A 27,643-nucleotide genomic window follows, 5' to 3' on the forward strand; every position below is an offset into this window, starting at 1 on the left:
ATGATTCCCTTTGAGCTAAATTATTGACCTGTTTCCCTTACAGCCACGAGCAGAGTGATACAAAGGACAGCCAGAAGAACTGCCTTATTGGACGGGTCTTTCTCTTTCTTAGATGGGAATATTTGTTCAGATTCACCTGTAAACACCCAGGCAGATCTATTAATCATATATTAATGTTAAATATGATATGTCGTCTGCAAGTCTCTGCCTGAACACCTCAACATTTTGGTCACTTGAAATCAGTTTGAAAGTCATATTTAAAATGTGTGTGATAGACTGAACATTTTTAACATCCAGCATTGAGAGGCACCTGCAAAGTCTTTGGATCCCAATCCAGGTAAGGATTTAAACGAGAAGACGTTTTGTAAAGGAAAGCAGGTAACATTTAAAAAAATAACAAGTCATTTACTATAACAAATAAAGTCATGCCTAAAATTCATTTAAAAATGTCTTACTAGCTGAGGTTGGCTGTTTGCTATCTTCCAGCTTTATGAAATCACCATTTGTATAGATAGATGCCATTTTACAAGTTGTCACACTACACCTCTAACCAGAAATACCATACTCTTTTCTCTTCAGTCACTCTCCCAACACAAGCATCAATGAGCAGCTACAATGCCAAACAAAATGAACCTGCCTTGCTTTAAAAAGTTTGGTGTGGGCGTGACTCACGTGATCTCTAGTTTGTGAAGTGACATCAAACGTGCCATACTTAATTTGCTTTCAGGTCCTTAAGTTACCTGGGCAAATAACAAACTGAAACAACTAAATAGTCTTTATTCATAGATAATAACAAAAAAAACGTATGCATTGTATTATTTTTTTATTTTGTATGGACTTCTTTGGCCCTGATAACGGCTTATAATCTTGCTGGCATTGTTTTTATGTACTTTTCCACAGTCTCTGTAGTTACTGACTTCCAAATAGTTGTTCCCAAAAACGTACTAACTTTTGTGTGATCTGCATCTATCTATGGATGTTGTTGTGTCTCTAATAAGACCGGTCGCACATGATCGCTGCACAACCTAATCTAGCATCTTATTAAGTCTCTGTCATCCACTGTCTGCAACACATTTCTTCTCCCCCTTTGTCTTTCAGCCATTTTCTCCTCTGCTAAAGAAACTCTTAAACCTCTTACAGAGTTGGTTCACCCAAAAATAAAAATTCTGTCATTAATTACTCACCCTCGTGTTGTTCGAAACCCGTAAGACCTTTGTTCATCTTCGGAACAAAAGCTGGTGCTGCCATACGCTCACGTCATAATACTGTCATGAACGCGCGTCCAAAGTGACGCAGTAGAGATGAAAATGTGGAATAAAGTCGTTATTTTTGTTTTCTTTGCTCAAAAAAGTATTCTCGTAGCTTCGTAACTTTACAATTTAACCACTGATGTCACACGGACTACTTTGTAGATTATCTTGGTACTTTTCTGGACCTTGAACGTGGTAGTTACCTTACTGTCTATGGGAGGGTCAGAGAGCCCTCAGATTTCATCAAAAATATCTTAATTTGTGTTCCGAAGATGAACGAAGGTCTCACAGGTTTCGAACAACACGAGGGTGAGTAATTAATGACAGAATTTTCATTTTTGGGCGAACTATACCTTTAAAAGTCTTCCTCCTTCCTCCCAACACTTTTTGATCTTAAGAGCTCTTTTAAGGGTTAAGATGCTTTGTCAATCACTTTTATCTTTACTAGGATATTCTCGTTAATTCTAAGGGGAAATGCACACGTTTCTAAGAATTTTCTTAGAATTTTGCCACTAGGAGCAACTCAAGGATCAATATTAGTAAAATAAAGGATATTGTCATATTAGTTTGTCTACAGATAGAGCCCCAAAATTCCCAACCCACTGCTCTGTCATTTTTCCCACAATGACTGGTCAAGGGAAGGGTCACAGGAAGAATCGATTAAAAAAAACAAAAATAAGTAGCTTATAAGTAGCTAATTATATTTATAATTAGCTTATCAAAATCACTGCTTGGAAATGAAGACTCTCAAGACACCTCAGAAAGAGAGCAAGGTGGCTCAAGATGTGGACAGAGACGGTTTTTTTTCTTCTGCGCACCAATATGGATCTGCATTTCAGCAGCAGAAGGTACAAAAATTGCCTGCCTTTCCTGGGAGACCCAAGGCAGATGATTTTGTTTACCCTCAGGTCAAGGAACCTGTACAGGAGGCAAATGTTGAAGGGTTACCAGTGACAACATCAGACAAGGCTCTAAAATACCTCCAGAGTCCATCTGATGATGACTCGTTTCCTCTTGCTCCTGCAAGAACTTTTGCTATATAAGGAGACAGAAGTTACCATGGAGCAAATGGCAAAGGTCACATCATTTGACGAGACAAAAGTTGATGCGGAGACAATGGAAAGAGCAGGAACTTCATTCAAAGAGATCATTGCTCAGAAAGACCTCCAGTGGCTTCCTTCGTCCTTCCCCTGTGAGATCTTTTGTTCACCATCAGATCTCACAGCCTGTGGAGGAAACAAAAGTTGATGTGGAGTCAATGGAGAGAACAGAGACATCATTTGAAAAGACAATGGCTCAGAAATACCTCCAGAGTTCATCTCCTCATAGCTTCCATCGTCCTTCCCCCATCAGATCTTTTGCTCTTCCTCAGATTTCGCAGTATGTAGTAGAGGACACAAAAGTGTATGCTGTGCCAGTGGAAGAATGCCAGAATCCGTCTTCTGTCTACACCCGTCCTTCCTCAGCTGTGAAACTGCCCAAAATTCAGACTCAAATAAAGCCATCACTTCAGAATTCTGACAAGCCAGAGACTCGCAAATATGATTCGGCAGTCTTAAGCAACATTGAGGAGCAGTACATGAAGAACTGCATGGAGGACGCATGCAAGCATGAATGATCCATCATTCGTAATTGACATCAAAGCTCAAGAAAACAACCTCCAGCAGCTGGATCGAGCTTTTCAAAATGACAACATTTCCTTAGAAATGTACAACCTGTGCAGAGGAACTGTCAGTCAGACACTTCAGAGTGTTGAGCTGCGTCTTGGATGTCTTTTACGAAGATACATCAAACACGTCCAAATGAAGCAATTACGGTAAGATAAACTTCCACTGACTAACAGTTTGTTTGATTATCATTAAGTTTTGTGGTAGATCATTTTTACAACGTGCCATATCAAAAATGTCATTTTTGCTCGTTGCATTTCTAAATGTTTTCTCTTTTACAGTAAGATCCTCGATGGAAATTTCAAGGCGATCAGAAATTTATGGGATGGACTGGAGTTCAAAAAAACGTTCATTCTCAGCTCTGCAAATTCGGGTGTGTACAAAATCTGGGATGCCAAGCAAGCCTCCACTGATGAAACACGCAGACTGTGCATCGCACGGACAGCCCCTTTATACCAACAAGTCAGTAAGAATTTGACAAAATGGCCTTAAAGCATTGATACTGAGTATAATACTAGTTTGTCATGTGGTAAAAATTTAAACAACATTAATAATATGACAGATGTGAATAATAATAATAATATAAAAGTTGTAAATAATTTAATAATTTTCTGTTATGTCCTGCCTACAGGTGAATGCAGTGCATGGCCTACATCTGACATATCATGTGTGCAGAAGCATGCATCCCCGCCTCTGCTCACTGTGACACCTGTGCGGTTCAGCTTAGATTTGTGTCCGTCTCCTCCTCGGCAACCACAAACTGCACCCAGCAGAGCCAGTCCAGCGCATCATCCTCAAATCCACCTGAAAGCTCTGCACGGCACAACAGACAACCAAGAACATACCAGGCAGTTCCTTAAAGATCAGTCGGATTCAATATTGATGGCCAGTGTCAACAAGTAATGTGTAATAGAATAATGGCCTGTAAATGAGCCCAAGAACAGATTATTTACATGTCACAAGAAAACCATATAACATGTACACAGTTATTTATACAATTATTAATATATGTATAGTGATAATACATCAATGATTTTGAGATGTTATTTTCATGTTTTGAAATTCAATTTTCATTCCAATTTGTATTTTAATTCCAAATGATTTGAAAACTGCAATTGAAAACTAAGCATTACTAAAAAAAAAAAAAAGAGAAAAATTTCCAAAATGGGGTTTTAGGGTCAGTGCAATTTTTGCCCATTGAAGCATATCTTCTTTTTTTTTTTTCTTTACATTCTTTGAATTTTTGCATTGCATGATAGACAAAATAAATGAATAATAAAAATATTTTTTAAAAATATAAAAATTGAATATAATATAATGTAGTCTATACATTTACTTTCAGCCTACAGACAAAAGTTACATTTTTGGCCATTCGTAGGAAGAAGTTTGAGCATCTCTGATCAAGAACAATTTGAGTCTTTGCCCGGCAGAGGGCAGTATGGCAATATTTTGATTTAAAGAGTGAACTTGTTACACATTATTGAGGTCACCACATGACAAAACACTAACAGTCCTGATTCATGATTGCAACAGCCTTTATTTGTATTATGCAGCTGGAGGTGTGTTCTTAAAAAAAACAGACAAAAACAACTTTAAACCACAGTCTCGTCTCATAACTCATTTATATAGGGCCATCTCTGTTGACCTGAATGGACAAGCATCGTAGACAGATCACCTCCAGGGAGCCCTGCAGTCTGTACACATTAAAATTATTTCAGCAAACACAAGGCTTGAGTTTAAGCACATAAACACGCATAATAAGCATTTTCGTTGTTAAATTCATCCACCTTCATGTAGCTTTCAGAAACCATTTAGTGTCTGGCACGCATCCAAATAGAAATAGCAAGATGAAATATCTTTCATATGAGCCCTTCGTTAGTCCAATTCAACCGTCGTTTGCTCACAAAACAAAAGCATCATGGAAAAGGTCACCAGTAAAAAGATTTGTGCTGAAAACTTAAAGGAACCGCAGTTGTCTAAAAACCGGGCAGAGCAGGAAAGCGGTAGAATAAAAAATAAGTAGTAGAGACAGTGAGAAAGAGCACAAATTTTGTCCATGATTCACATTATCACACCGCCTGGCTCTTTCAGACAATCACGATCATTTGAGGCATGATTAGGGTGTCAGTCCTGGTGCAGGGTCAAAGGTCAGAGGTTGCCTTCGCCGTATCTAGCCGTTTAGACCACTGAGCCGCAAGTCTCAGCAAAGCCATGGCAGTATCCACACCACAATGAGAGTGAGGAGGATTTTAGGCACCAGTGAGGTTTTCATCCAGACCGAATCAGTTCATATTTTAATAGCAAATCAGCAAAGTGCATCAGATGTGGCCCAGTCCGTCAGGTTCAGCTCGGTTCAGAACAGCAGGGTGACGGTGCAGTCACATAATGCAGCACTTGTTCTTGAAAATGTGCGGGTGTTTGTAGCGCAGTCTCTGTTTGGGCCGATATTTCTCTAGATACGTCAGCTGCTTGCTGTTTATTGCACCCCTGCGCTTCCTGAGAACGCAAAAAATAAAAAGAGCATTAGCATGTTGATTTACATTCATCACGCTCCAACTGAATGATTTCTTTCAAGAAACACGGCAGATAAAAATGGCTTGCGATCTCACGTTTCATTCCAGCCCACGCTGGACTGAAAATAGACATAAAAATATAACCGTAACCAAGGGGCGGAGCTTAAAGGTTCAATTGCGAATCTTTTGCGTGTTGAAAGCTTTCAGCTTGGCCTTGCTATCAAAAGGCACTCTGGCAAGCGACTGAGAACTAGCGTTTAAGATCCACTCGTATAAATGTAGCTGTTGACGTCAAGAGCTCAAGGTCTGTGGTTCTTGAAAGAAGTCAAGAGGGAGAGATGTACGTACTGTCTGATGAACTGGATGGCATCTTCATACTTCATTCCACTTTCAATCAGTGCCACGGCCACAAGTACTGGAGCTCTGCAGAAAAAAAACACATATACTGAGAGAGGTTCGACACTGACCTGAACAGACTGCTATACTGTATGTGTGTGTGAGAGATCTCTCACAGAAACGCTGTTAAACACGTACACTAGCAATGTCAAAATAGCTGTTTTTTGTACTTTTTGTACTCTTGTGTTTTATAAAAAATGCATTTGTATTTTGCATTTGATAGCTCCTTTTTCCAGTTTACTTAAATGCTTGATATTGCTGAATTTCAAGGACTGTATACTCGATTTGCATTTTTGTTTTTATTTGTTATTTGTCTATTACATATAAGTTTACTTAATTAAAAAATACTTGAAAGCTACATGCCATTGTTTTCATTCTGTTTGTTAATATCTGTGGTGTTAGATATTAATACAAATATTAACAAATAATTAAAACAATGTCGTGCAGCTTTCAAGTATTTTCCTATTAAAGGGGTCATATGATGCGATTTCAAGTTTTCCTTTCTCTTTGGAGTGTTACAAGCTGATTGTGCATAGATAAGATCCCTGAAGTTGCAAAGACTAAAGTCTCAAAACCAAGAGAGAGAGAGCGAGAGTGCGTGAGAGCGTGAAAACGAAGCGTTTGAGAGAGGCGGGGCATAGAGGACCTACAATAATGTACAGTATTTGAAAAATAATGTGTTTTTTGAACATTAAAGCATGTCAGCATATTCGGTTACACCAAATACACAAAATAATGATCTTTAAAAAAACATAATATGACCCCTTTAAAGGCAAGTTAGGTGATTTGTTTCAAAAATATTTTTGTTATGCTGGTTGAAAGTCTTCGCATTCCGACAGCAATCACTTAGTTAAGTGTCTAAATGTATTTCTGTCATGACAGCTCTGGGAGGGATTTGCATGGTAAGGTACATGACAATGTTAATGTATTTGGTCTTGGCGAATAGACCTGCTACGCTGCTGCTGCAGAGCAAGTACCAAGACTTGCTACTGCCAATACATCCACAACATGCTGCTGTGAGCATGTAAGAAATATTGCTGCTGCAAATATAACATACATGAAATAACCCCCATATAGCATACATTAATCACCTCGTAGCAGATCTATACAGGTGGAGCTGGGGAAGGTGGAGGGTTTCTGAAGCAAGCTGCAACTGCTACAGCAAGCACTAGTCATATATTTGAATGTTGAGCAGCGAGTTCATTGGCTACCGATACAGGAGAGAACCAATCAGCTGTGCCATGTGATAATGATGTCATTAGGTCAGATTGAGTTAGACGTATCGGACTGCGCCATCTAGAGTCTCATGCCAGAACTCTGTATTTATATTGTTTGTAAAAGCACAACATAATGTACTATTAAAAACCGACCATAAAATGTTCGTCCAATCATATCCCTCGGTCCGATGGCTTTGATAGGCTGTCCGACCTGCCTGTCAACGTATGTATTTGCAAACCTCCGCGCACACTGTTTGCGCAGACATGATACATCATCAGCACTTTCCATTACACTATTGCAGACCTGAGTGAGATTGGAAGGCATATTGTTATTGTAATATAATGTGCTTTGTACTGTAATGTTTTCTCAGCGGTGAATGAGACATGAGGTAATCTCTCAGTGTTGCATTCAATTCTCCACCAACGCCGTCTCTCATCGTGTCACTGGTTAGCCTCTGATCTGCCTGTGCGCGGTCATGTGATTTGGAGGCGTGGCTTTGGAGAATGATTAGCAGGGAGGGTGGGATCTTATGCTTTCAAAGCTATGCTTGGAGTTTGAGTTTACTTTAAATAATAAATTGTTATATATAGTACAAATTATGGGTGGAACGGTCCAACTTACTCACAGTTCGGTTTGTATCACGGTTTCAGAATGGTTCGGTATGTGCTATTTTTAGGGAAAAACTATACTGTCAAATAAAAATAAAGAAAATAAATATAATCTAACTATAAGCAACAGCACAAATAAATACAATAGAGTAAAGATACAAATAAAATAAACAGTGATTTTCAGTTTTTTTTTTAGGTAGGTCTAACATTAGTTTTTAGGTACAGAAATTGAATAAAGTAATGAAATGTAAAACAGCATTGCATATTTCACTTTACTCTATTGTATTGTATTGTTGCTGTTTGATTAATAGAGCTGTCACTTTAAGAGCATGCACTGATCCAGTACGTTCAGCCGGCTATGTCTGCTATAGGATACTTACAAAGACGGGCATTTTGACATAATTTTTGTGTGAATTTGTCATTGTCAACGCAATACTTCAGAGAGAGCTTAATATTTGCGCGTGGATGAGCTCACGCACAAATCTTCTCACTGTGGACGCAAGCTTGCATCCTCTGGCTCTTAAATGATTAAACTGGCAAAGCTTAAACACAGATATCAATGTGTGCCGTTCAGTTCTCACCTGTGCGCGCGCGCTATCAGCACCCAGGTGATGACGTAATAAATGACTGCTTATATTCCAGCATACGGCTTTCACATTGAACAAAAGTGAATGGTTTGTCCAAGTATTTTTTCTTCATCGCTGTTGTTGTAATGTACTGGGAAGCCAGAATGCGCATCCATAAACAGAAACATACATTAACCAAACCCAGTTTGTTTTACGTGTTATTTTTAGTAAACCATATTACAGATGTGTTGTCAGATTTAAGAAATCGCGCACCGTTCCACCGCTAGTACAAATGAATACTTGAATCATTTAAAATAATTATTATATTTTATATTTTTAAAATTATTATTATACTTTTAATATTTATTAATATTTGAAGAAATATTTTATTAATATTAATTGTATTCCATATTTAATAAAAAGCAGCATATTCGTTTTCGTTGTGGTATCAAACCTGGCAACCCTAACACACACACAACTTTATTGGCTCATTAGAAAAGCTCAATTGTTCCATGATCTTAGGTAGATCTTAGTAGCTGTACAGTGAAAAACAGATTAATGGAGCAATGCCACATTCTCGCTCTCAAAAGAGTGGAAAGAGGCACTACGATAAGTTAATTCATCATACAATAATTCATGTTTCACAATTCTAAAGGTCAAGATTCAACAATTTCCATAAAGGTGAGTGGTGAAAAACAACTGTAGTGCTGTTGCTAGGTGTTCTGGGTAGTTGCTAGGTGGTTTCTTAATGGCCCAAGTCACATATTCTGATCTCTGCATATGACTCCCCCTTTAAATTCCATGAGATCTTTCCTTCCACTTTATCGCTCGCCAAATGGAAAATCTTAAATCTGATCTCTTACTAAAGTAACAGCACCTTTCCTTAACAAGCCACGACTTGTCCATGTCCATTTAGACAGCAAAGCAAATTTTAACATTTAACCCTCAAAGCTTCCTTTTCAAACATATGCTGCACAGTAAAGACAGTTCAATCTTACAGCATAACTCCAGCTCTAAACAGTGTTGCCATCTGAATCAGATGAAAATAAACCAGTCAGGCCAAAAAACACTGGCACTCTTTCAAGAGTCAAGAACGATTCCCTTTGGAAGTGGGTGAAGTGCGTCAGAGACGAGTTTTACCGCCCAATGGATGAGAGCAGCGAGGCCAGTCTACCTCCTCCTCCTCTTAACGTCACTCGCTGTTTTACAGCCGGCGTTTGGGGTGTTTTGTATTTATGCTCTCCAACAGAGAGCATAAATACATCATCCTTAGGAGCTCCTTATGAGACATACGGTTCCATATTTATAACTGCAATAGTACATTATGTTGTGCAGTATTGCTTGATTTTATTGTTCTTGTCGTTACCATGAAATTGTACCCACTGAATTTTTTAAATGTTAAAAACAGCTAAATGAGTTTCCATTCGTGTATCAATCACGGTGTGGAAGGAAATATGAACAGCTCAGCTTATTTGATATAGCTCACGTATAGCCCAGTCATGTGGGATAGACAGTCTGGCATAAAGGCCATGGAAAGAGCACGCGTTTGAGGAGGACAGTAATAACAACTGCTCATAAAAAGCAACTTCCTGTTTTGTCTTCGGCCCTCACCCCGATGCTTCTTAAAACAGAGTAGGACTGCAGCAGAGTGAGTGCACTTTGGGGACTGTTGACTTTGGCGGAGCACTCTGGCCACTCTGAAGAGATACCTCTCGCTTGCTATGTACGCAGTACAGTTTCAGCCCATAGGAGACTATCAACTTCATCCACAGTTAATAGAGGAGATGTGTCTCCTGGGAGGCGAGAGGTGCATAATGATCTATAGAGTGCATTCTTTTCCAGATTAAGGTCTCGAACAGGGCACCAGAGGTGGGCTTACTTATGGGCCACCAGACAAGAAATGAACCCATTTACCCCAGAGTTCCCAGGGCTGAGCAAAAACCAACTAGCCAGCTAGTTAAAGATATGTTTAAATCTTGAGAGCAATGCGATTCTGTTTCTGTAAGCTCATTTACTGACCTTCCTAAACCGGCCACGCAGTGCACAGCCACGCAGCAGCCGGGCTCTTCTATGAAACGTCTCTTCAGGAGACTCAGCCAGTCCTCCACGACCTTAGAGGGAGGGGGAGCGCCGTCATCAAATGGCCAGTCCTGGGGAGAGAAGAACAAGTTACACCTTCACATCAGCACATTAAAGGGACAGTACACCAAAAAATGACTTCTGTCTTAGCCACTGAGAGAAAAATACTATGGAAGTCGATGACTACCAGCAACTGATTGGTTATGAGCATTCTTCAAAATATCTTCTTTTGTGTTTGGAATAACACGAGGGCAAGTAAATGATGACAATTGTTATTTTGGGGGAACTATCCTCTATTTACACTGAAAGACAAGCTTTGATTTCGAAACAACTATTACTTTGGACTTGCTCACACTGGCAACATAGCCAACACACGTTCACTCTGGCATGACATTTTGATGTTGTTGTTTTAATTTCATGGTTCCATTTCAAGTGAGTGTCGAAATAGTGCATCATGAAGCAAATCAAGTGAGCTCCATTGTCTGCAATATTGGTAGTTGATCTGCTGCTCATTTGCATAGATAAACTGTTCAGATTTGTATCCAGTGGTTGTTTTTGATAATGTTGCCTCAATGTGCTGACGTGGACAATATATGACCTCCGGCCACTACAAATCACCGTCAGTGTGAATGTCCCTTTATACATCCCTTAGATGTATAAAGGGACAGATAAAAGCCTGACAGATAAAAGCCTGTTTATGTCCCTTAAAGGGTTAGTTCACCCAAAAAAGAAAATTAGCTTGTGTTTTACTCACCCCCGAGGCATCCTAGGTGTATATGACTTTCTTCTTTCAGACGAATCCAGTCAGAGTTATTTTAAAAATTGTCCTGGCTAATCCAAGCTCTATCATTGCAGTCAGCGGGTGTTGCAGTTGAACAGTCCACAAGTCGTCAAATAAAGCGTGCGCATTCATAATAAAATGTGCCGCAGACGGCTCCGAGGGATGAGTAAAGGCCCCCTGTAGCCTGTAGCGAATCCATGTGTTTTTGTAAGAAAAATATCCATATTTCAAACGTAATAAATACTTTTCTCTCACTTCCGCTGACTGTCATACACTGAAGCAGTTCCGGCGGAAGGAGAATGATGTATGTGCGGTGCGCGCGCCTCTGAGATATGCTAGTCTCGCGAGTTTGTTTATAGGAGCAAAGGAAGCAAAGTTTCCTTACTTTAGTTAAGGAAAACCAGTCTCTTCTCAGTTTATATCGAAATCCTCCGACATTTTTCATTGCAAATCCTCAGGTTTGTACTTCTAATTCGTCACCGGCGTTTTGTTTTGTTCTCTCTCCGCATTCGTCACTAATCACGCAACGCCGACGTGCTGCGTCATCCGCCGGAACTGCTTCAGTGTATGACAGTCAGCAGAAGTGAGAGAAAAGTGTTTATTACGTTTGAAATATGGATATTTTTCTTACAAAAACACATGGATTCGCTACAGGGGGCCTTTACTCATCCCTCGGAGCTGTCTGTGGCACGTTTTATTATGAATGCGCACGCTTTATTTGACGACTTGTGGACTGTTCAACTGCAACACCCGCTGACTGCAATGATAGAGCTTGGAATAGCCAGGATAATTTTTAATATAACTCCGACTGGATTCATCTGAAAGAAGAAAGTTATATACACCTAGGATGCCTCGGGGGTGAGTAAAACACAAGCTAATTTTCATTTTTGGGTGAACTAACCCTTTAACATAAACAGGCCTTAAGGAGTCAAAAGCAAAAAAAGTTGGAGTCTAAAGGTTTTCGGACAAATGAAAACCACACATAAATCTATGAATGTTATTGCATTATACAACTAAATATCAAACCAGGTCGAAAAGGTTGTACAAACACTTTTAAAGCTAAATATTTTGCAGGAAAATGTATTGCAACAGCTTGTGATTGTCCAACATCAGTGTATAAAGTTCAGAGTTAATTGTGATGAACCACACCCTTGTTTACTCCGATAGGACACCTGTGTGAATTGCAAAAAAACAAAAAAAACAATGAGAATTTCTGAGAAGAGCTAGTGCAGCATTTGCTTACAGATGCCACCTGGTTTGCATTTAATGCAAAGACTTCTTAAATGCAACTTAAATGTCCAAATACTGGTTGGGACCACTGTTTCACAGTCTAAGTGAGATCTACTAGCTTTTTCTAAATGTTTCTACACTTGGTTCTTTGTAAAAGTGGGTGATCCAGATGGTGAAGGTGCTGAAGGAGCATAGACCAGCAACAGTTTTGGGTTAGTGAGGACCATTCAGAAATAACCTTCCAAGGGTGCGTTTCCCATACAATGATGTAACTGGCTGCTTATGTACCATAGTACGTTGCATTGTTGGACAATTCCAGTCTTGACTGTTTCCCGAAACCACAGTAACTTTCTGCATATCTGCTGCTCAAACCATGTTGGTTCAACAATATAGAACGGTTGTTAATTACATCATCATGAATTTGGAGTAAGAACTTCTGCTAATGAATCAGTTTGAGATCAGATTAATGTCAGATTATTGCCATACTTAATAAAAACGGTTACTTAGCTTTTTTGTTCACCATGTGTTTGATGTATTTACATATGGTTGATTCAATTATTGGTTCCCTCTTACATCATAGTCCGGGGTTCCCCCACGTACAAAAGTGCATTCGCACATGCACACTCTTCAAAAATGGTGGCTTCATTATCGACAAACTCAACGTTATACTAACAACATTTACACTGTACTAACAAAGTTGTAGGTCAAGGTCAAGAGTAGTTCCAACCACACAACTTTGCGATGTTTGTGAATGTTCATTGGAACTACGGTTTTGGAAATCACCATCAGTGTTGGGGAAAGTTACTTTCAAAAGTAATGCATTACAATATTGCGTTACTCCATAAAAATTACTTGTTACTTTTTATGGAAAGTAATGCATTACATTACTTTTGCGTTACTTTGTCACCTGGGCTGGGCTTGCTTTTTTTTATTTTTTATAAAAAATCCCAAAGTTATATTTTTGGCAACTGTAAGGGCCCTTTCACACCAAAAGTGAAATTAATAAGCCTCAGGCTGAATGAAGTGCCTCTGCACCGCTCTCTTAATTTCCCTCAACGCAGGGACAGGAGAGATATCAGTGAATAAATAGAAAAACAAAGTAACTTGTGTTACTTATTTGAAAAAGTAACCCAGATATTTCATTGTAAATTTAAAAGTAATGCTAACAAAAAAAAAAAATCTGATTTCGTAACTCGCATTACTTGTAATGCATTACCCCCAACACTGATGACCATATTGTTAAAATGTGACGGAAACTTGGGACCAGCATTGGTAAACGATGCTTTTGGGAAACACTCCAGAACAAAGAATGGGAAACAATGCACTACAGAATCTGAGATCAAAGCTATCAGACTCTGCCATTAACCCTTAATTTCCACAAAAGTGGTGATGTACATCTTATGTCTCTCAATCCCTGCCCGTGTTCAGGTGGTTGGTAAAAGTGGTACATGCCTCCCCTTTGCCTTACTCACACTGAAGCATGTGGAACACGGCATAAATTTAGCATATGTGTGGCATAAATTTAACATACGTGTGCGTATGTGCTGTGCTCCCGTGACCTCAAGGTGAGAGGTGATTCACCATGCTTCACAGGACATCCGGAAAATTACACCCCTCCTTTCCCGTTTGCCTGCCTATACCACTGCTGAGGGACTTTGATGGGGTTCAGCTGATGTGGTTCAGCTGCTGTGGTTCAGCTGCTGTGGTTCAGCTGCTGAGGCTCATGTAGACCAGCATGCAATCTGGCATGTCTTCACAGGCACAGGTGCCCACACAAACACACACTCATGTGATCCAGAGAGGTTTGGCAGGGCAGGCCTTAATTATAAAGAGTTTTCTCACAGTACATACACATAAGTCACCATTCAAAGGCCTCAAAATATCGCTTATCACACGGGACCAATGAGCGATATGCAGTCACACTACAGCCCTAGGGACGGGACGTTCAACACTAGCAGGTGTGAGTCCTTTCAAGTAAACAAGTCAGACCGGCGAGGCCTCTAGGAGGCTGGCTTTACAGAAAAGCCTTTGAAGCATGAATGACGCGCCACAAATGCTTCCTCCACTTCCCTCCAATCCACCCTATTGATTTCCCGAGCAAATACGCCACAGAAACCTTTCAGGAGCAGAAGGAAGGCCGCTGTTGTAATGCTCATTGGGTAAACAGCCCTGGCCTACTTTGGGAATCCAGAATTAGGTAGCAGGGTCACTTGCTCAAACCTGCAGTCTCGCAGATCTCGGTGCAGTTGGAAGAGTGCGGAACAGCACAGAAGCACACAGTTTACTCCCTTGTTGCAGGTGCTCACACAAATCCACGAGGCGAACAACACTACTGATTATTCCCACTGGGGTTTTTTTGCTTCGACAAGGTTTCTCAGCAACTCGTGTGCCACATGACTGACATTGCATGAGCTCACCAGGAAGCAGCGGACATAAACAAGCATATGTTTTAGATGGCGTTCAACACCAATGCAAGCAACTGACGTCCAATGGGTTGCACTCTTTTGCACGTGTCTTTAACAGAATTCTTATTCAGTGCATGCAACCAACCTCTCCGTCATATATGTGTGAATTATCAGGTTTGGCAAATGGCTACGGGACTGCAGAGGTGCGTCAAGCAGCCAACGTGTCCTTCATATCCACAAAAGGTATTGAAGATAGGACTTATGCAACAGTTCACCCTGGGTTTCTCTTTTCTTTCAGGCTTGCTGTGAGAAAGTCAAGAGGAAAAGTATAAAAGAAAGGTTGGGTGGTGGGGGAAGGTGGGCGGGGACCGATTGGAGGCCACACGGAGAGACCAGGCTCTGTAGCTACCATAGCAACAGTGAAACGTTGATGTTGGTTATAAGAAACACGTGTGGCTGCTTGGAAGAGAACGCTCCCTATAATGACTATTGTGTGTGTGTGTGTGTGGGAGAGAGAGAGAGAGAGAGAGAGAGAGCATACGGGGGTCATGGGGGTCTGTGAGGAGAGGTTTAACTTTTCACTTCTAACGCAGAGCATTTTCAATAACTGCCGAAGTGCACCAGAAGCTCCTAACTCTCCATTGTTTTCACTGTCTGGTCCTTTAAATGTCAAATCAACATGATTTATTTACACAGCTTGTTGGAATTGTTTATTCTGATCGGGTGACGGTGGCATTCTGGGGTCAAATATTTTTGTATAATGACCACTAAATGTTAAACTTCCCCAGGTAATCCATTTTCTAAATATCGGTCCTAGTTTCATGTCATTCATATCACTCAGCGGTTTGACAAAATTATTTCATATTGAATTAATATTTTATATTTATTTAAAGTAATGAATTTTGGATTTTTAGTCTTTTAAAATATTTAAAATATCTTAAACTCCTCAAAATTATACAATTTTATTTGAGAAGCAACAATGCATAGGATTTGAAGATATTTTAATGTTAGTAATCAAACAGTTGATGGTACCCATTGGCTTCCATAGTATGGAAAAATGGAAGTCAATGGCTACCATCAACTGTTTGGTTTCCAACATTCTTCAAAATATCTTCTTTTGTGTTCAACAGAAGAAAGAAACTCATACAGGTTTGGAAAAACTTGAGGGTGAGTAAATGAAGACAGTTCTCATTTCTGGGTGAACTATCCATTTAATGTCTTATGCAGTGTTCCTTCTCAAGTAAATTTATCTCGTTTTAAGGATTTAGATATTATAACTGGAAAATTAGACAAAAATACTTGTTAAGAATACTTTTGCAGTGTATTAAGTGAGATGATGTACTTCATGTCGGGGTCCTGATCACCCTCTGCTGGAGTTTTTTTTTTTTTTTTTGGAGTAGTGTCCGGTTGACAGTGCATCAAGAAGATGTGCACTTACCATGACTGTGATCCCATCCTTCTCCAGTGGAGTTTTGTCATAGGTTATCTCACAAACTCTGACCACCGTCGTGGCACCATACTTCTTAAGATCCTGAAGCATGATGGGAACAGAAAGACCGGCGATTTAAAAAAATAATGAATTCAGAAGAAAAAAAACAAGCCAGACAATCACCATGTTCTGACAATTTTTTCCACATTAAAATACAAACACAATCATTTTAATGGGAGGAAAAGTTAGGTAAGCTGCCCATGAACACGCTCTGTCCCTCATCCCTGCCATGTGACGGAGCACTGGGATGGGTTTCCATGGAAACGGAGGCTTTGTGGATGTGCTGTTATCATTAGAGCCTCTATGGTTCATGCACACTTTCCCAGCAAGATAAGAATGAGTGGGCCATGTGACGGCGGAGTTGTCTTAAGATAGACCATGTGAGCCAAGACAGGACATGCTGCTAAAAGAGCGTGCTTTCAAGCGAGAAAGAGGGAGAAAACAGATGGGTTAAAGTGTCGGGGGAAGGCTAGACAGTGTGCAAATTCTCACCTCTATGAAGCTGCTCAGAGTGGAGTTGGTTGGGTTGTGTGTGATTAAGAACCTCATGTTCTTGTAGCACACCTCCACGGGAGCCGGCCGGTTCATCCGAGCCATTGTGCTTCCTCCAAATTGTTTACAAGCAAATTTGTGGTTTTGTTCAGTCTCTGATCTTTCTTCGTGAATAAAACACTGCAAGAATCCTCAATGTTCAAAGTCCCCAATATCTTATATCTTCTCTCTAATGGCTTACTGTAGCCAGAGAGGTAAGATCACCCCATTAGATTTGTGAAGAGTTTCGGGTGGCAGGACCACAGGAGGCAGCAGAGGGAAGAGTGTCTCTGTGCATCCAGAGATCTGTGTAGGTCGGTTTTCTCCCCGGGTTTAGACGTGTAGATGTTGAGCGTGGCAGTAGTCTCCAGTCCTCTGCAAGAACGCCATGGACAAAGCCACTACCGAAGGACAGAGCTGTTGGAACGAGAATCGGAAAAAGAGATAAATTAGATTTCTTCTCTAAAATTAACTGGCACACAGAAGCAGGGCAGTCTGTTGAAGACAAACATGACGCACACATGACAGCGCGGCTCACGTTAACTGTGAGTGTGTGACCGCAGATTTCATGCAGTGTCCCCGAACCCACCCACACAATCCCACTCACACACACGCATTCAAAACATTGCGCAACACAGAGGCTGATAGGGGCATGAGGCTTTACAGAAAGCAGAAAATGAGAGTAAATACGTTTCCCAAGCGTTTTCCTTTTTTTCCAGACTTTGCATTTTTGGTAGCACTTTACAATAAGGTTCATTAGTTAACTACTTTAGTTAACATAAACTAAGCATGAACAACTGTAACGTGTTACCGCATTTCTTAATGCATTTCCTTTTTAAAGTGCTGTCATGAACTTCATAAAACCTTCTAATTTAGTTTTCCAAGTTTACTTTAAACATCACTTTTTTTGCACATGCACTGCTTGTTTAAATGTGTTATTAAATTTTTTTATCTATAAAAGTTCATCAAGCAATCATTCAAATATTTTTAAGCAGTGAAAGTTCAACAAAAGGCACTTTAAAATGACAACTGCAAAATTCACGCGTGATTCCAGCATTTCAGATCAAAAAGACTGTTACTTACCCGGCTATGTCTCTCTAAATAATATTTTTTGCGTTATGGATTACAGTCCATTCTGGCTCAGACACACAGGTGAACGGTGAGAGATTCTGATGTATGAATGCTGCTCTCATGAGCTCTAGAGTTTCACTGAACGCTCCCCACTGATCTGCGACTGTAGAGACCTACATCTTCAGCAGTTAAAGGTGCAGAGACTCACTGAGTGTTGACAGAAGGTGAGTCTCTCATCCATACAGCTACCGTCACGATGCCACTAACTATAAACAATGCTCCTATAAAAGCACTGCAAGAGTCCTTAAGTGATTATAGTTTGGAATGAAACATAAACTGCATACTACTCGATGTATCATTTATACCACACACTACTTTTAAGTAAAATAGTTTGTTTAGTATGTGACACTTGCCACTAGACTTGTGTCGGTGTTGTGTAATATGGTTTGTACACGCATGGTATTATCATTGCACATGAATATCTTTTATGTCAACCGGCTACCATTTATAACACTGTGTGTATGCTGCGTAAAAGACTTTGAAGTAAACAACCCCAATATGGACCAGAAGCATGGCGGACGAAGGAATGCTGCTGATACTTTATCCTCCTTCTAAAAGGGTAAAGCTGTAAATCTGTAGGTTTTGAAGTACAGTATATTGGGTTCCAAATGTTTTGATGTGTTCACATAAAAAAAAAAAAAAATAAAATCATATCTCTGTATTCTTAGGCTGAATGGCAATGCTGGGCGGTTTGACCAAAAATCGGAAATTGAGTAAATGCTTAAAAATCAGGCACATAAAGACTTCATTTGGGAATGTTAGGCCTTTAAATGCAATCCTAATCCGCCACTTATGGCTGGTAATTAATTCAAACTTTAATACTGAAGCTTAACCTCATTTCCGTTTCTTCTCTTCAAAACAAACATAATTTTCCTAAAACTAATCCACCCTTCCAAAATTGCTCATACACAAACAAATCATTTCATTCACTTTGTGGAGCAATATAAATAAGTAAAACAATAACAACCAAACAACAATGACCCATTTAAACTAGATAATATAAGCCTACTTTTGAACAACTTCACCGAAGAACACAATCAAGGCTGTGAGGGTTGATATACACTGGATTTTCACTATATTTATAAATGTTTTCTGCACGGTCAGAAAAAAAAAAATAGTAAAAAACTGTCCCTTTAGGGGTACAACAGCTTGTCACTGGGACAGTACCCTCAAAAGGGACACCTTTGTACCTTCTTTACCCCTAAAGCATGCATATTAGTACCTCAAAGTAGTAATATGTACCCTTGATGTACGTCAGTGTGGAGCAGTGAGTTGTTGAACTTCAGCTGTTGAACAAAGACCAGCATGTAAAACAAACAGTGAGAAGAACACTTCTGTCACCAGGTCCACCGGGGGTCTGGCCCTGAGGTGCTGTACTCGTTAACTTCATGCCGAGTAAGGTTAACTGGGTGATTCTGTGCTATGTCAACAGCACACAAGGGTCTCACACATCCACCGATACACACAGAGAGACTCGTGAAGATCTGTAAACAATTGCTGTCGAGGTAACAACAGCAACACCAGAGTGAGATTTACTGCAAAACCAGCAGCATTAGCATTAACTGAGGGTAAACATGACAGTGTTGCGCTTGTCTTCACGGGCCAATTACCAGATCTTGTCCCATAAGACTGCAAATCCTGGTTAAATATTTGTGCTAGGGTGACCATGTGTGATCTTTTTCCCGGACACGTCCAGGCCAGGATTTCTATATTGCCTAAAATATCCAGGTCTTGGCTTTGATTTCCTGTTTTCATACTTGCTGAAGGTAATGATCGAAAAGTAGTTTGACCAATAACATGCAGGCATTTTGCATAATTGACCAATCGTGGCGCGTGAGAAGGTGGTATCTACAGAGAACGGTCAAAGCGATGCAAATGCACGTACATATCAGGTGTGTTCGACTTGAAGCAGCGCTGTGCAGACCGATCAGTGTATGACATCAAAATACAGCGAGAGCGATTCGAAATGATTTTATGTTTGAAAGCAAAAGAGGAATTTGTTGAAGATGAAAAGGCCCCTACAAGAGATGATATGGGTTGGAAAAAGATCAGAGAAACATTAGGGCACTTTACACATGGTTCTCGGTCTCGTTGGTGGCCCATAAGAAGAAAAAAAGTTAGATATTCATTTGTACACATAAACAGGTGCCATGATTTTCCATGTTACACAAACTGGTCCTTCAGAAGAATCTTGGAGCAGGTCGAGTTGCTATATTGAGTCACCAAGTGTCTGGACTGTGCCAAAAAATTGCCTCTTCTGAATGTCAGGTTGTAGACATGCAGACTTCCTGAAGGTTATATGCGTACTTGACTACTTGAGAAATATGAGTATACTTGAGTGACCACAAAAATAAATCATATGGTCTTATACAAGTCTTGTTAAATTAGGCTGGGTCATGTCCTCCAGACAAGATCGGACAGGTTTTTAGCAATATATGGACACTAAGCAAAGATATTCAATAGAATAAATATTCAATAGGATAGGAGAAATATTAAACCACTTCATAGCAAAATAATAGTAATGCACCAAAATTTTGACAACCAAAAATTTAAACCAATTAGATTGAAGCAAAAACAACAACCATTTCTTTGGTGTTTTGGCCATGTCCACATCTATTTTGTGCATACAATGTGGATACGTTACAAGAGATAAACATGTCAGCAGTGCCAATGCACATTATATTGCAAAAGTAGCGATAATATGCAAAGTTTGTTTGGTTGAAATATTGAGTGGCAGCTTGTTGCCGAAGAACTTTACTATGACTGGTTTAATTTACCTCCTGAGAACACAACATCCTGAACAGTAAAACGACATCAACTGACAAAATTTTAAAAAAGTTTTTTTTTTTCAAATCTTCCATTTTGGTTTTAGGGGGAAAAAAAATCTTCTTAAATAACTATAGTCTTTAATTTCACAAAAATATCATATGGTGCGTTGTTCCTGGGAAATTCGTATTTACGATGTTGGGTATGTTCAAATGATTTGTTTGGAGGAAGATGGCGATGTATCTTTTCTTCAAAAAGAATTAAAAGTTTATCTGCAAAATGTATCTACAAAAACATTAAATAATGTGCATCAGCGTGTTTTTGCTTTTTAAAGTTTTTATTCAATTTATGAAAGTGTTGTAAATTAAATTATATTATATCGTAATTGTAAAATTCTATTGTATTCTGTACATGCAACTTAGTTTTATTGAAGAGGAAAATAAAATAATTGTATTACGTTCAATATATTTACCATCAACACAGATACTCCATCTATTGCGTCACCAATATTTTCTCAGTGACATGCCACTAACTCCGAAACTCTGGGCTTAAAGAAGATTTTCCCAGTCATCATTACAACTTTGTGGTTGTGTTCACGTGCGTTCAACTCGTAAATATGATATTTTTGACATGACATGAATGCACCAAGTCCCTACAATTCATGTGTGATATTCAGATTTTGCATTTGTACAAGCGTCAGAAGTGGCGAAAATTTACATCTGATATGTGTTCCAGAATTGGGCGTGGCAAAATGGCTCGATAGCGCCACCTACACGCATGTATACGAAATTCGGTTCATGCATGTAATGTCCCAATATCTACAAAAACGAAGTCCTAAATGCAACAGGAAATCAGTCATTTTGAATTTCCACCTCCACGATTTTTGTGCAGTTTTCCTCCTACCGTTTTAATCGGATCATCTTCAAATTGGGTGAGTGTAATCATGCTAAATTGTGAAGATCTTTTCTTCGAAGGGTGTGTCTGTGGTGGCCTGACAAATTTTGACGTTTCTCCATGGAAAATGACGTTGTTGTAACTCAGCTATACAATGTCCAATCTGCCCCAAACTTCACACATTTGATAAGAGTACTGGCCTGAAGACATCTAAAGGCCAATATTTAGTTATAATCATAGTGCCACCTGTTGGCAACAGGATATGTCATGCTTTACACTAACTCAAACATACCATGTTCAATCTGCACTAAACTTCACATTTGATAAAAGTCCTGGCCTGAAGACATCTACATACATTGGTATTATTATACAATTATTTAGTTATAGTCATAGCGCCACCAGCTGGCAGCAGCAAGTTTGGCACATATAAATGACTGACATATTCCTCCTATATTTACCATTTTAAATGCTTGCAGTTTTAATTATTATTTTTGTTATTTTTATTATTATTATCATTATTATTATTAACATTGTGTTTTTGATGGTTGTATCAGCACTGCTTTGAAGAATTTAGCAATTTAGAGAAATGTTTCCCAACCTTTTTTTTTTCGCCACAGCAGTTTTGATAAGTAAAAAATCCCACAGCACAACTACTAAGCACTAAAATGACAAAACTGCACAAACATGCATTGCTTCAAATGGTATATTAAAACGGGATCTTATATTAAAAGTAGTACTCACATTTAAGATGAAACTTGAGCTTAAGTCAGGTATGAACACAATAAGTTCATACGTAGCTATATGATGTTGCTAGTGATGATGAAATCACACATTTTCATTGCTGTTGAGCAGAAACCTCGCTCTTTTTTTATATATATATAATAATTAAACACTGTGCCATCAAAGTTGGTGTAGTGGCTTTATATATAGTCAGACATGTGCATGTGCCATAATATATTCATATTTTATGAAAATCAAACTCCGATAGAGATGGATTTTTTAGGTTTTTGACCAGCGAATGGCAGATATATTTAGTCCGTCACTGGAACACCCGCATCCGAGGCAGTCAGTGCATCGCATCAACTTACAGGTTTAGTGTTTTTGTACAGGCGCTCAAGTTTTTCTTCTTGTTGAATACATTTGGACAAAATCTCATGATATAAAAGACAACGCGCTATGCACAGGATATTTAAAACAGTACTATATTGGCTATATCTATAAGGCAAATACCAGACTCAGACTCCGTTTTTCAAATACAAAAAAACATTAGCCTTTATAGACATAGTGTTTGAGTAAAGAAAACACTATTTATTCAAGCAACCAGTACTTTATTTACCTTTGCATTGCACACAAGCAGAGATCCATCTCCAAACTGTGCGCGGCACTTCATACATGATAAAGGCAGGGCGGAGTTATGAGGTTTGAGTTTGACTGACATTTTAAGGAGCTAATGGAGTTCTGAGGTTTGCTCCCAAGCTCTTTTAAATCCTTTTCATTGGTTCCATATTTGTAAAATCCACATACAGGCATAAAGGATGTTGTGAGACACAGGAGGCGTGGCTTTGGAGAGTGATTTGCAGGGAGGGTGGGATCTTATGCTTTCAAAGCTAGCTTGCTATTGCTAGCCTCTCTGAAATCGCCTACCCTATCTTTAAATATATGAAAGCAAGAATGAGAGCTGTGGCGAAGTGGAAGATTCTCAGTCAATAACAACTTAACTTTCTGTTCTTCATGCAAACTTTCATATGGTTTTCCTGGAAATAGCATGCAAGCCATAAAAACCACTTCCACAGTAACTTTCTAGAAGAACAGTGTCCCTGTATATGCACCACTTAAGTGACACTAGAAATGTGTCAAAGAGACACGCCTGAGGTCTGAATCTGTAGACATGCAAGTCAGGTTAATAGTATCTCACAAACAGCTCAGAGTGATGATGTGACTGGCCCATGTGCTGCGTGTCACCTGCATGTTATAAATAGGCCTGGCAGCTGTTTTCTGATGCATTTAGCCCTGACTGGACTGGGCCACTGGATATGAGATAACAGCGGGTGGGGGTTTGTTTCCAACTCAGTTTAGCTTAGTAAACTTTGTTTGAGAAACCAACCACTATCCAGAGCGATGGAAAATCTGTAATTAATTATGGATTCATTGGGCTGTTGATCTGGAAAAAACTGCATTTTTTTTTCATAAAGTTGTTGTGGTGGAAAGTACAATATGAAGTTAACCAGGAAACATGAGATCAGAAACCAACAATCTAACTTATTGAAGCGTCCATGACTGTGTTTATTTGTGCATTAGTTTTTGCTGTGCCATTGAAATTGGTATCAAGAATCATACAATTGCAGTGATATTGGTGTCAGCTACTGAAATGAGGTTGTGACTAGGGCCCTTTGGTTTCCACAATGCAGAAACACAAGTGGAATCACGTGCCGTATAACACAGAATGTCACGGAATTTGGCATAATTTAGGTGAATAAATCAAAAGTAGGGCTGAACACTTGATCAAATAGTGATATGGACTAATGTCAGTGAATATTACACAAATGACTACTACTGAAATATAAAGTCTGCATGTTCTGTGTGTCTTTGTGTGAACGAGCAGTGCAGTTTCATCTACTAAACATACTCAAGTACGCATGAGGCTTGTGGTGCTCTCAGCATTTGCCATGAACTTGACATCTTCAGAGCTTATCGAAGAGTCATTTCACGAGCATTTCACCATTTAATTTGATAAAACTATTGTCAGCTACACATAGAAACTGAAAGGTCTTCACGGCAACTCATCAAAATAAAATAGTTTGAAAAAGATTTGAGAAAACGGTTTGAAAAAATATTATCGTACAGCAGAATGCACTTCTCAAAGTAATATTTACAATAATAATTATACAGTTTATTAAAACATTACAAAAAAAAATAATAATAATCCATGGTTTAATTTAAAAAGTTAAAAAAATGTGTTCTCCAAAAATGAAAGGGAATTAATTTACCATTTGATAAAATTTTAAAGAAAAATTAAATTGTTGAAGTTGTATGCATTCATTTGATTACAACGGTGTTTGATAATACATTTGTATTAAAAACCAACGACACAATTTCAGGGAAAAAGTTAACATTTTTATAAATTGTTAGTTGTATTAATTCAACTGATTAAACATCCTATTATTAACACTTAATTAAACAATTAAAACAAAATCTAGAAAATTGGAAAACATGCCATTTTGAAAAAAAACCTGTGGATTTTACTGAAGACAAAGTCATTTCATATCCATTGGAGCTCCATGGCGGTATGACTTCATAAGCTCCATCCACTGTGATGATAAACAAATGAGATTTGGAGGGAATATTGTGTACTTGTGCCACAGCCGCTAATGGGCTCTTAGGGGCAAATCTGCACCTCTACAGATCTATGTGCCTCCCACAGGGATAGTGCAGTTGGTCTCCAATAATCTCAGATGCATGGATCACAACGGGAGGAATTTGTTCAGCTACGTGCGAGTTGTCATGATTGCGGTGCCATGAAAGCGGGAGGCCCCTTCACTTAGAGCCACTATACAGTGCTGTATATCACACTACCCCGCCTGCATTAGTCTCAGGAATATTGGTTTGCATTTCATCATGTCAGCCTCAAGATCACACTCCACAATCTGACTGAACCTGCCTAAATTGGCCTTTCACCTCTAAACCCAACCTGCACAGCAGCAGGGTTGTGCATTTAACAGACATAACATGATGTGCCATTTTCAATATTAACAATTGAGCTCTTTTGGCTCAGTTCAATAGAAGTCAACGGGGAAAGGCATTCCAGAAGATGAAATGTGAAGAATTTTTTTTTTTTTGTAAACAGAAACATACAACAAATGCGTGAACATTTGGGCGGCGTTATGCAAATCTTCCCACATAGTGAGGTAGATATGTGGGGGCGTGTTAGAACGAGGCGTTTTAGGTAGGCGTGGCTGACTCTGAACTTTTATAAAGAATATCTCTTTGGATTTGAGACTTTAGTCTTTGCAACTTTACGCACCAAGATCTTCTTTATGCACCAAGAGCTTGTAAAAAATTTTAATCGCATCATATGACCCCTTTAAATTCACGTCTCACACACTTTAATGCCCTTTGTATGGAACATTTACGCTCGCTTCGAACTGGAATCATGGCGGAATATCCGGTGATGTACACTTCCCAGGGCACTCCTGGTCGAATAGAACGTCGCACGTGATAAGAGATACATATGAAATCTGCAGAGCAGGAGGGCGCGAGGATTGGAATTGGGAACCGCTGATGTAGCCTATTGTAATGTTGTCTCTGGTGTTCTGGTCTGTGAGCGTAAATGCATTCAGAGGGCGTGGCTTTGGATGGCAATTGCAGGGAGGGTGGGACGTTTGCTTTCAGTGCTATCAGGCTAAAGTTAGCATTTTCCATGATCTCCTACTACACCTTTAACTTTGCATGGCTTTCTTTACATCTCTTGTGTGAGACGCGAGTGCAGCAGTCGTATTTGTCCGTCTAAAAATGCGCTGAATATGTGTTCTGTGTGAATGGCTTGGTTTCGGTTTTAACCTAATCAAGATCTTCTCCGCATTGAGCTTCTATATTTCTCTAATATTTTGAATGAATAACGCAGCAGCGGCGCGTCTCGTGGGCTAGACTAACAAAACATTAAAATGCAACAACGTCACTTACATCATCATCACGGCATCTCGTGCTCCACTGATCCCTGACGCACTCCTAACATTTGATTGTACTATTTTCGCATTCAAATGCAAATGTTCGACTAATATTCATTTTTTTTTTATTCACAATCTCCTCATCACAGGCAGGCACAGCACTCATTTCAGCATGTGTTCATGTTTGTGTGTGCTGTCTGCGTCACTCAGAGCACGTGCCTATATCGAACATTTTTTACATCGTTATTGAAGAAGGTGTACCGTCGATAAATATTGATACCGTTTTATCTCCCAGGCCTAAGTTGTATTAACCCGGAACAGTTTTTTCAGATATCACTCCTGGCATTTTCCTGCTGTAAGGAAATGGACTTATTCAGATGTCCCTCATGGGTCTCGCTGCTAACAGTCTTTAAACGCAGCTGAAGATGTCGAGTGGGCCCACTTAGAGGAAAACAGGAAGAAGCCAACAACCTCCAGGTGCTTTTGAGCAGAACAACATTTGTATGAGATAGGCAAGTGGTTTCCTTATGAAAAGATACGTTAAGCAATAATAATAACTGCAGGTAACATGCTGCAAACATCTGCTGTGAGCAAGCTGGGCCACAAAAAAACAAAAAACACCTTTGCTTTACAAACCACTCAACTTATTTTTGAATTTAGAAATTAGTGCTTATTTTTATACCATTTTCATGTTTTAGTGATAGTTTTGATGAAAACGTTCTTTAAATGTACTCAACATTTCGTCATGGCATATTCATGCAAGTCTAGCTTATTTTGACTGAAATTGCATTTGTAGTCAAAGAAAACAACATCAGGAGATGAATCTCATACACAGACTAGAACGTGTTGAAGTGAGACAATTAAGCTGCTAGCAAAGTGGTTCACTGGTTTTCAGCTCTTTCATCTCAAGTGGATCAATATCCAACATACCCCTTTTAATTAAAATTGTTTTACAGTCGTCATAATGTGTCTTTTTCATCATGTCTCAATTACAATTAATGCAACTATAAAACTCATCATCATCAACAATCATTTTAGTTAGTAATTTCACTGATTAGATCAACACTGAAAACATTTTAGAAAGAACATTTTTTAGGGCCCTATGATTTCCGGGATGCGTACATGGGTCATTAAAACTGAATGTGAAGTATAATGTGGAATGGCTCAGAATTTGGCAAAAAATTTCAGCACATCGACAAAAAAAAAAAGGCTAGAAAATAAAAATACAATGTTTTGTTGTATTTTCATTTGATCACAAGTTTTATGAATTTAATTTACTTTTTTTCCAGTAAATTTGTTAACTATTTATAATATAAACTATACCTATATACATTTTGATGACTAACATTTAATCAACCATTTAAATGGAATCCAAAAAAAAAAAAAAAAAAAAAAAAAAAAAAAACAGTTTTTGGGGAAAAAAATGGTTTTAAAAGACCCTTAAAATTTTTCAAA

At 39.0% G+C, this 27,643-nt stretch overlaps 1 protein-coding gene across 2 annotated transcripts in view; it reads right to left on the bottom strand.

The window, feature by feature from the left end:
* Positions 1-4,489: 4,489 nt before the first annotated feature.
* The window catches only part of LOC107571462 (protein tyrosine phosphatase type IVA 3-like), a 35,864-nt gene continuing 12,710 nt past the window's right edge, over positions 4,490-27,643 (bottom strand). Inside the window, exons 1-6 of one of the 2 annotated variants that reach the window (XM_016257788.1) lie at positions 17,817-18,009; positions 16,695-17,150; positions 16,152-16,244; positions 10,238-10,368; positions 5,779-5,853; positions 4,490-5,413 (exon numbers count right to left, since the gene is read on the bottom strand). In XM_016257788.1, coding sequence (XP_016113274.1) covers positions 5,296-5,413; positions 5,779-5,853; positions 10,238-10,368; positions 16,152-16,244; positions 16,695-16,799 — 522 coding nt within the window. In that variant the 5' untranslated portion in view covers positions 16,800-17,150; positions 17,817-18,009 and the 3' untranslated portion in view covers positions 4,490-5,295. Of the gene's footprint in view, positions 5,414-5,778; positions 5,854-10,237; positions 10,369-16,151; positions 16,245-16,694; positions 17,151-17,816; positions 18,010-27,643 lie in introns of those variants that run through there. The other variant, XM_016257787.1, reaches the window with a different exon arrangement.

This window comes from Sinocyclocheilus grahami, unplaced genomic scaffold (genome assembly GCF_001515645.1).
Source record: "Sinocyclocheilus grahami isolate Dianchi unplaced genomic scaffold, SAMN03320097.WGS_v1.1 scaffold1597.1, whole genome shotgun sequence".
Classification (NCBI taxonomy): domain Eukaryota; kingdom Metazoa; phylum Chordata; class Actinopteri; order Cypriniformes; family Cyprinidae; genus Sinocyclocheilus; species Sinocyclocheilus grahami.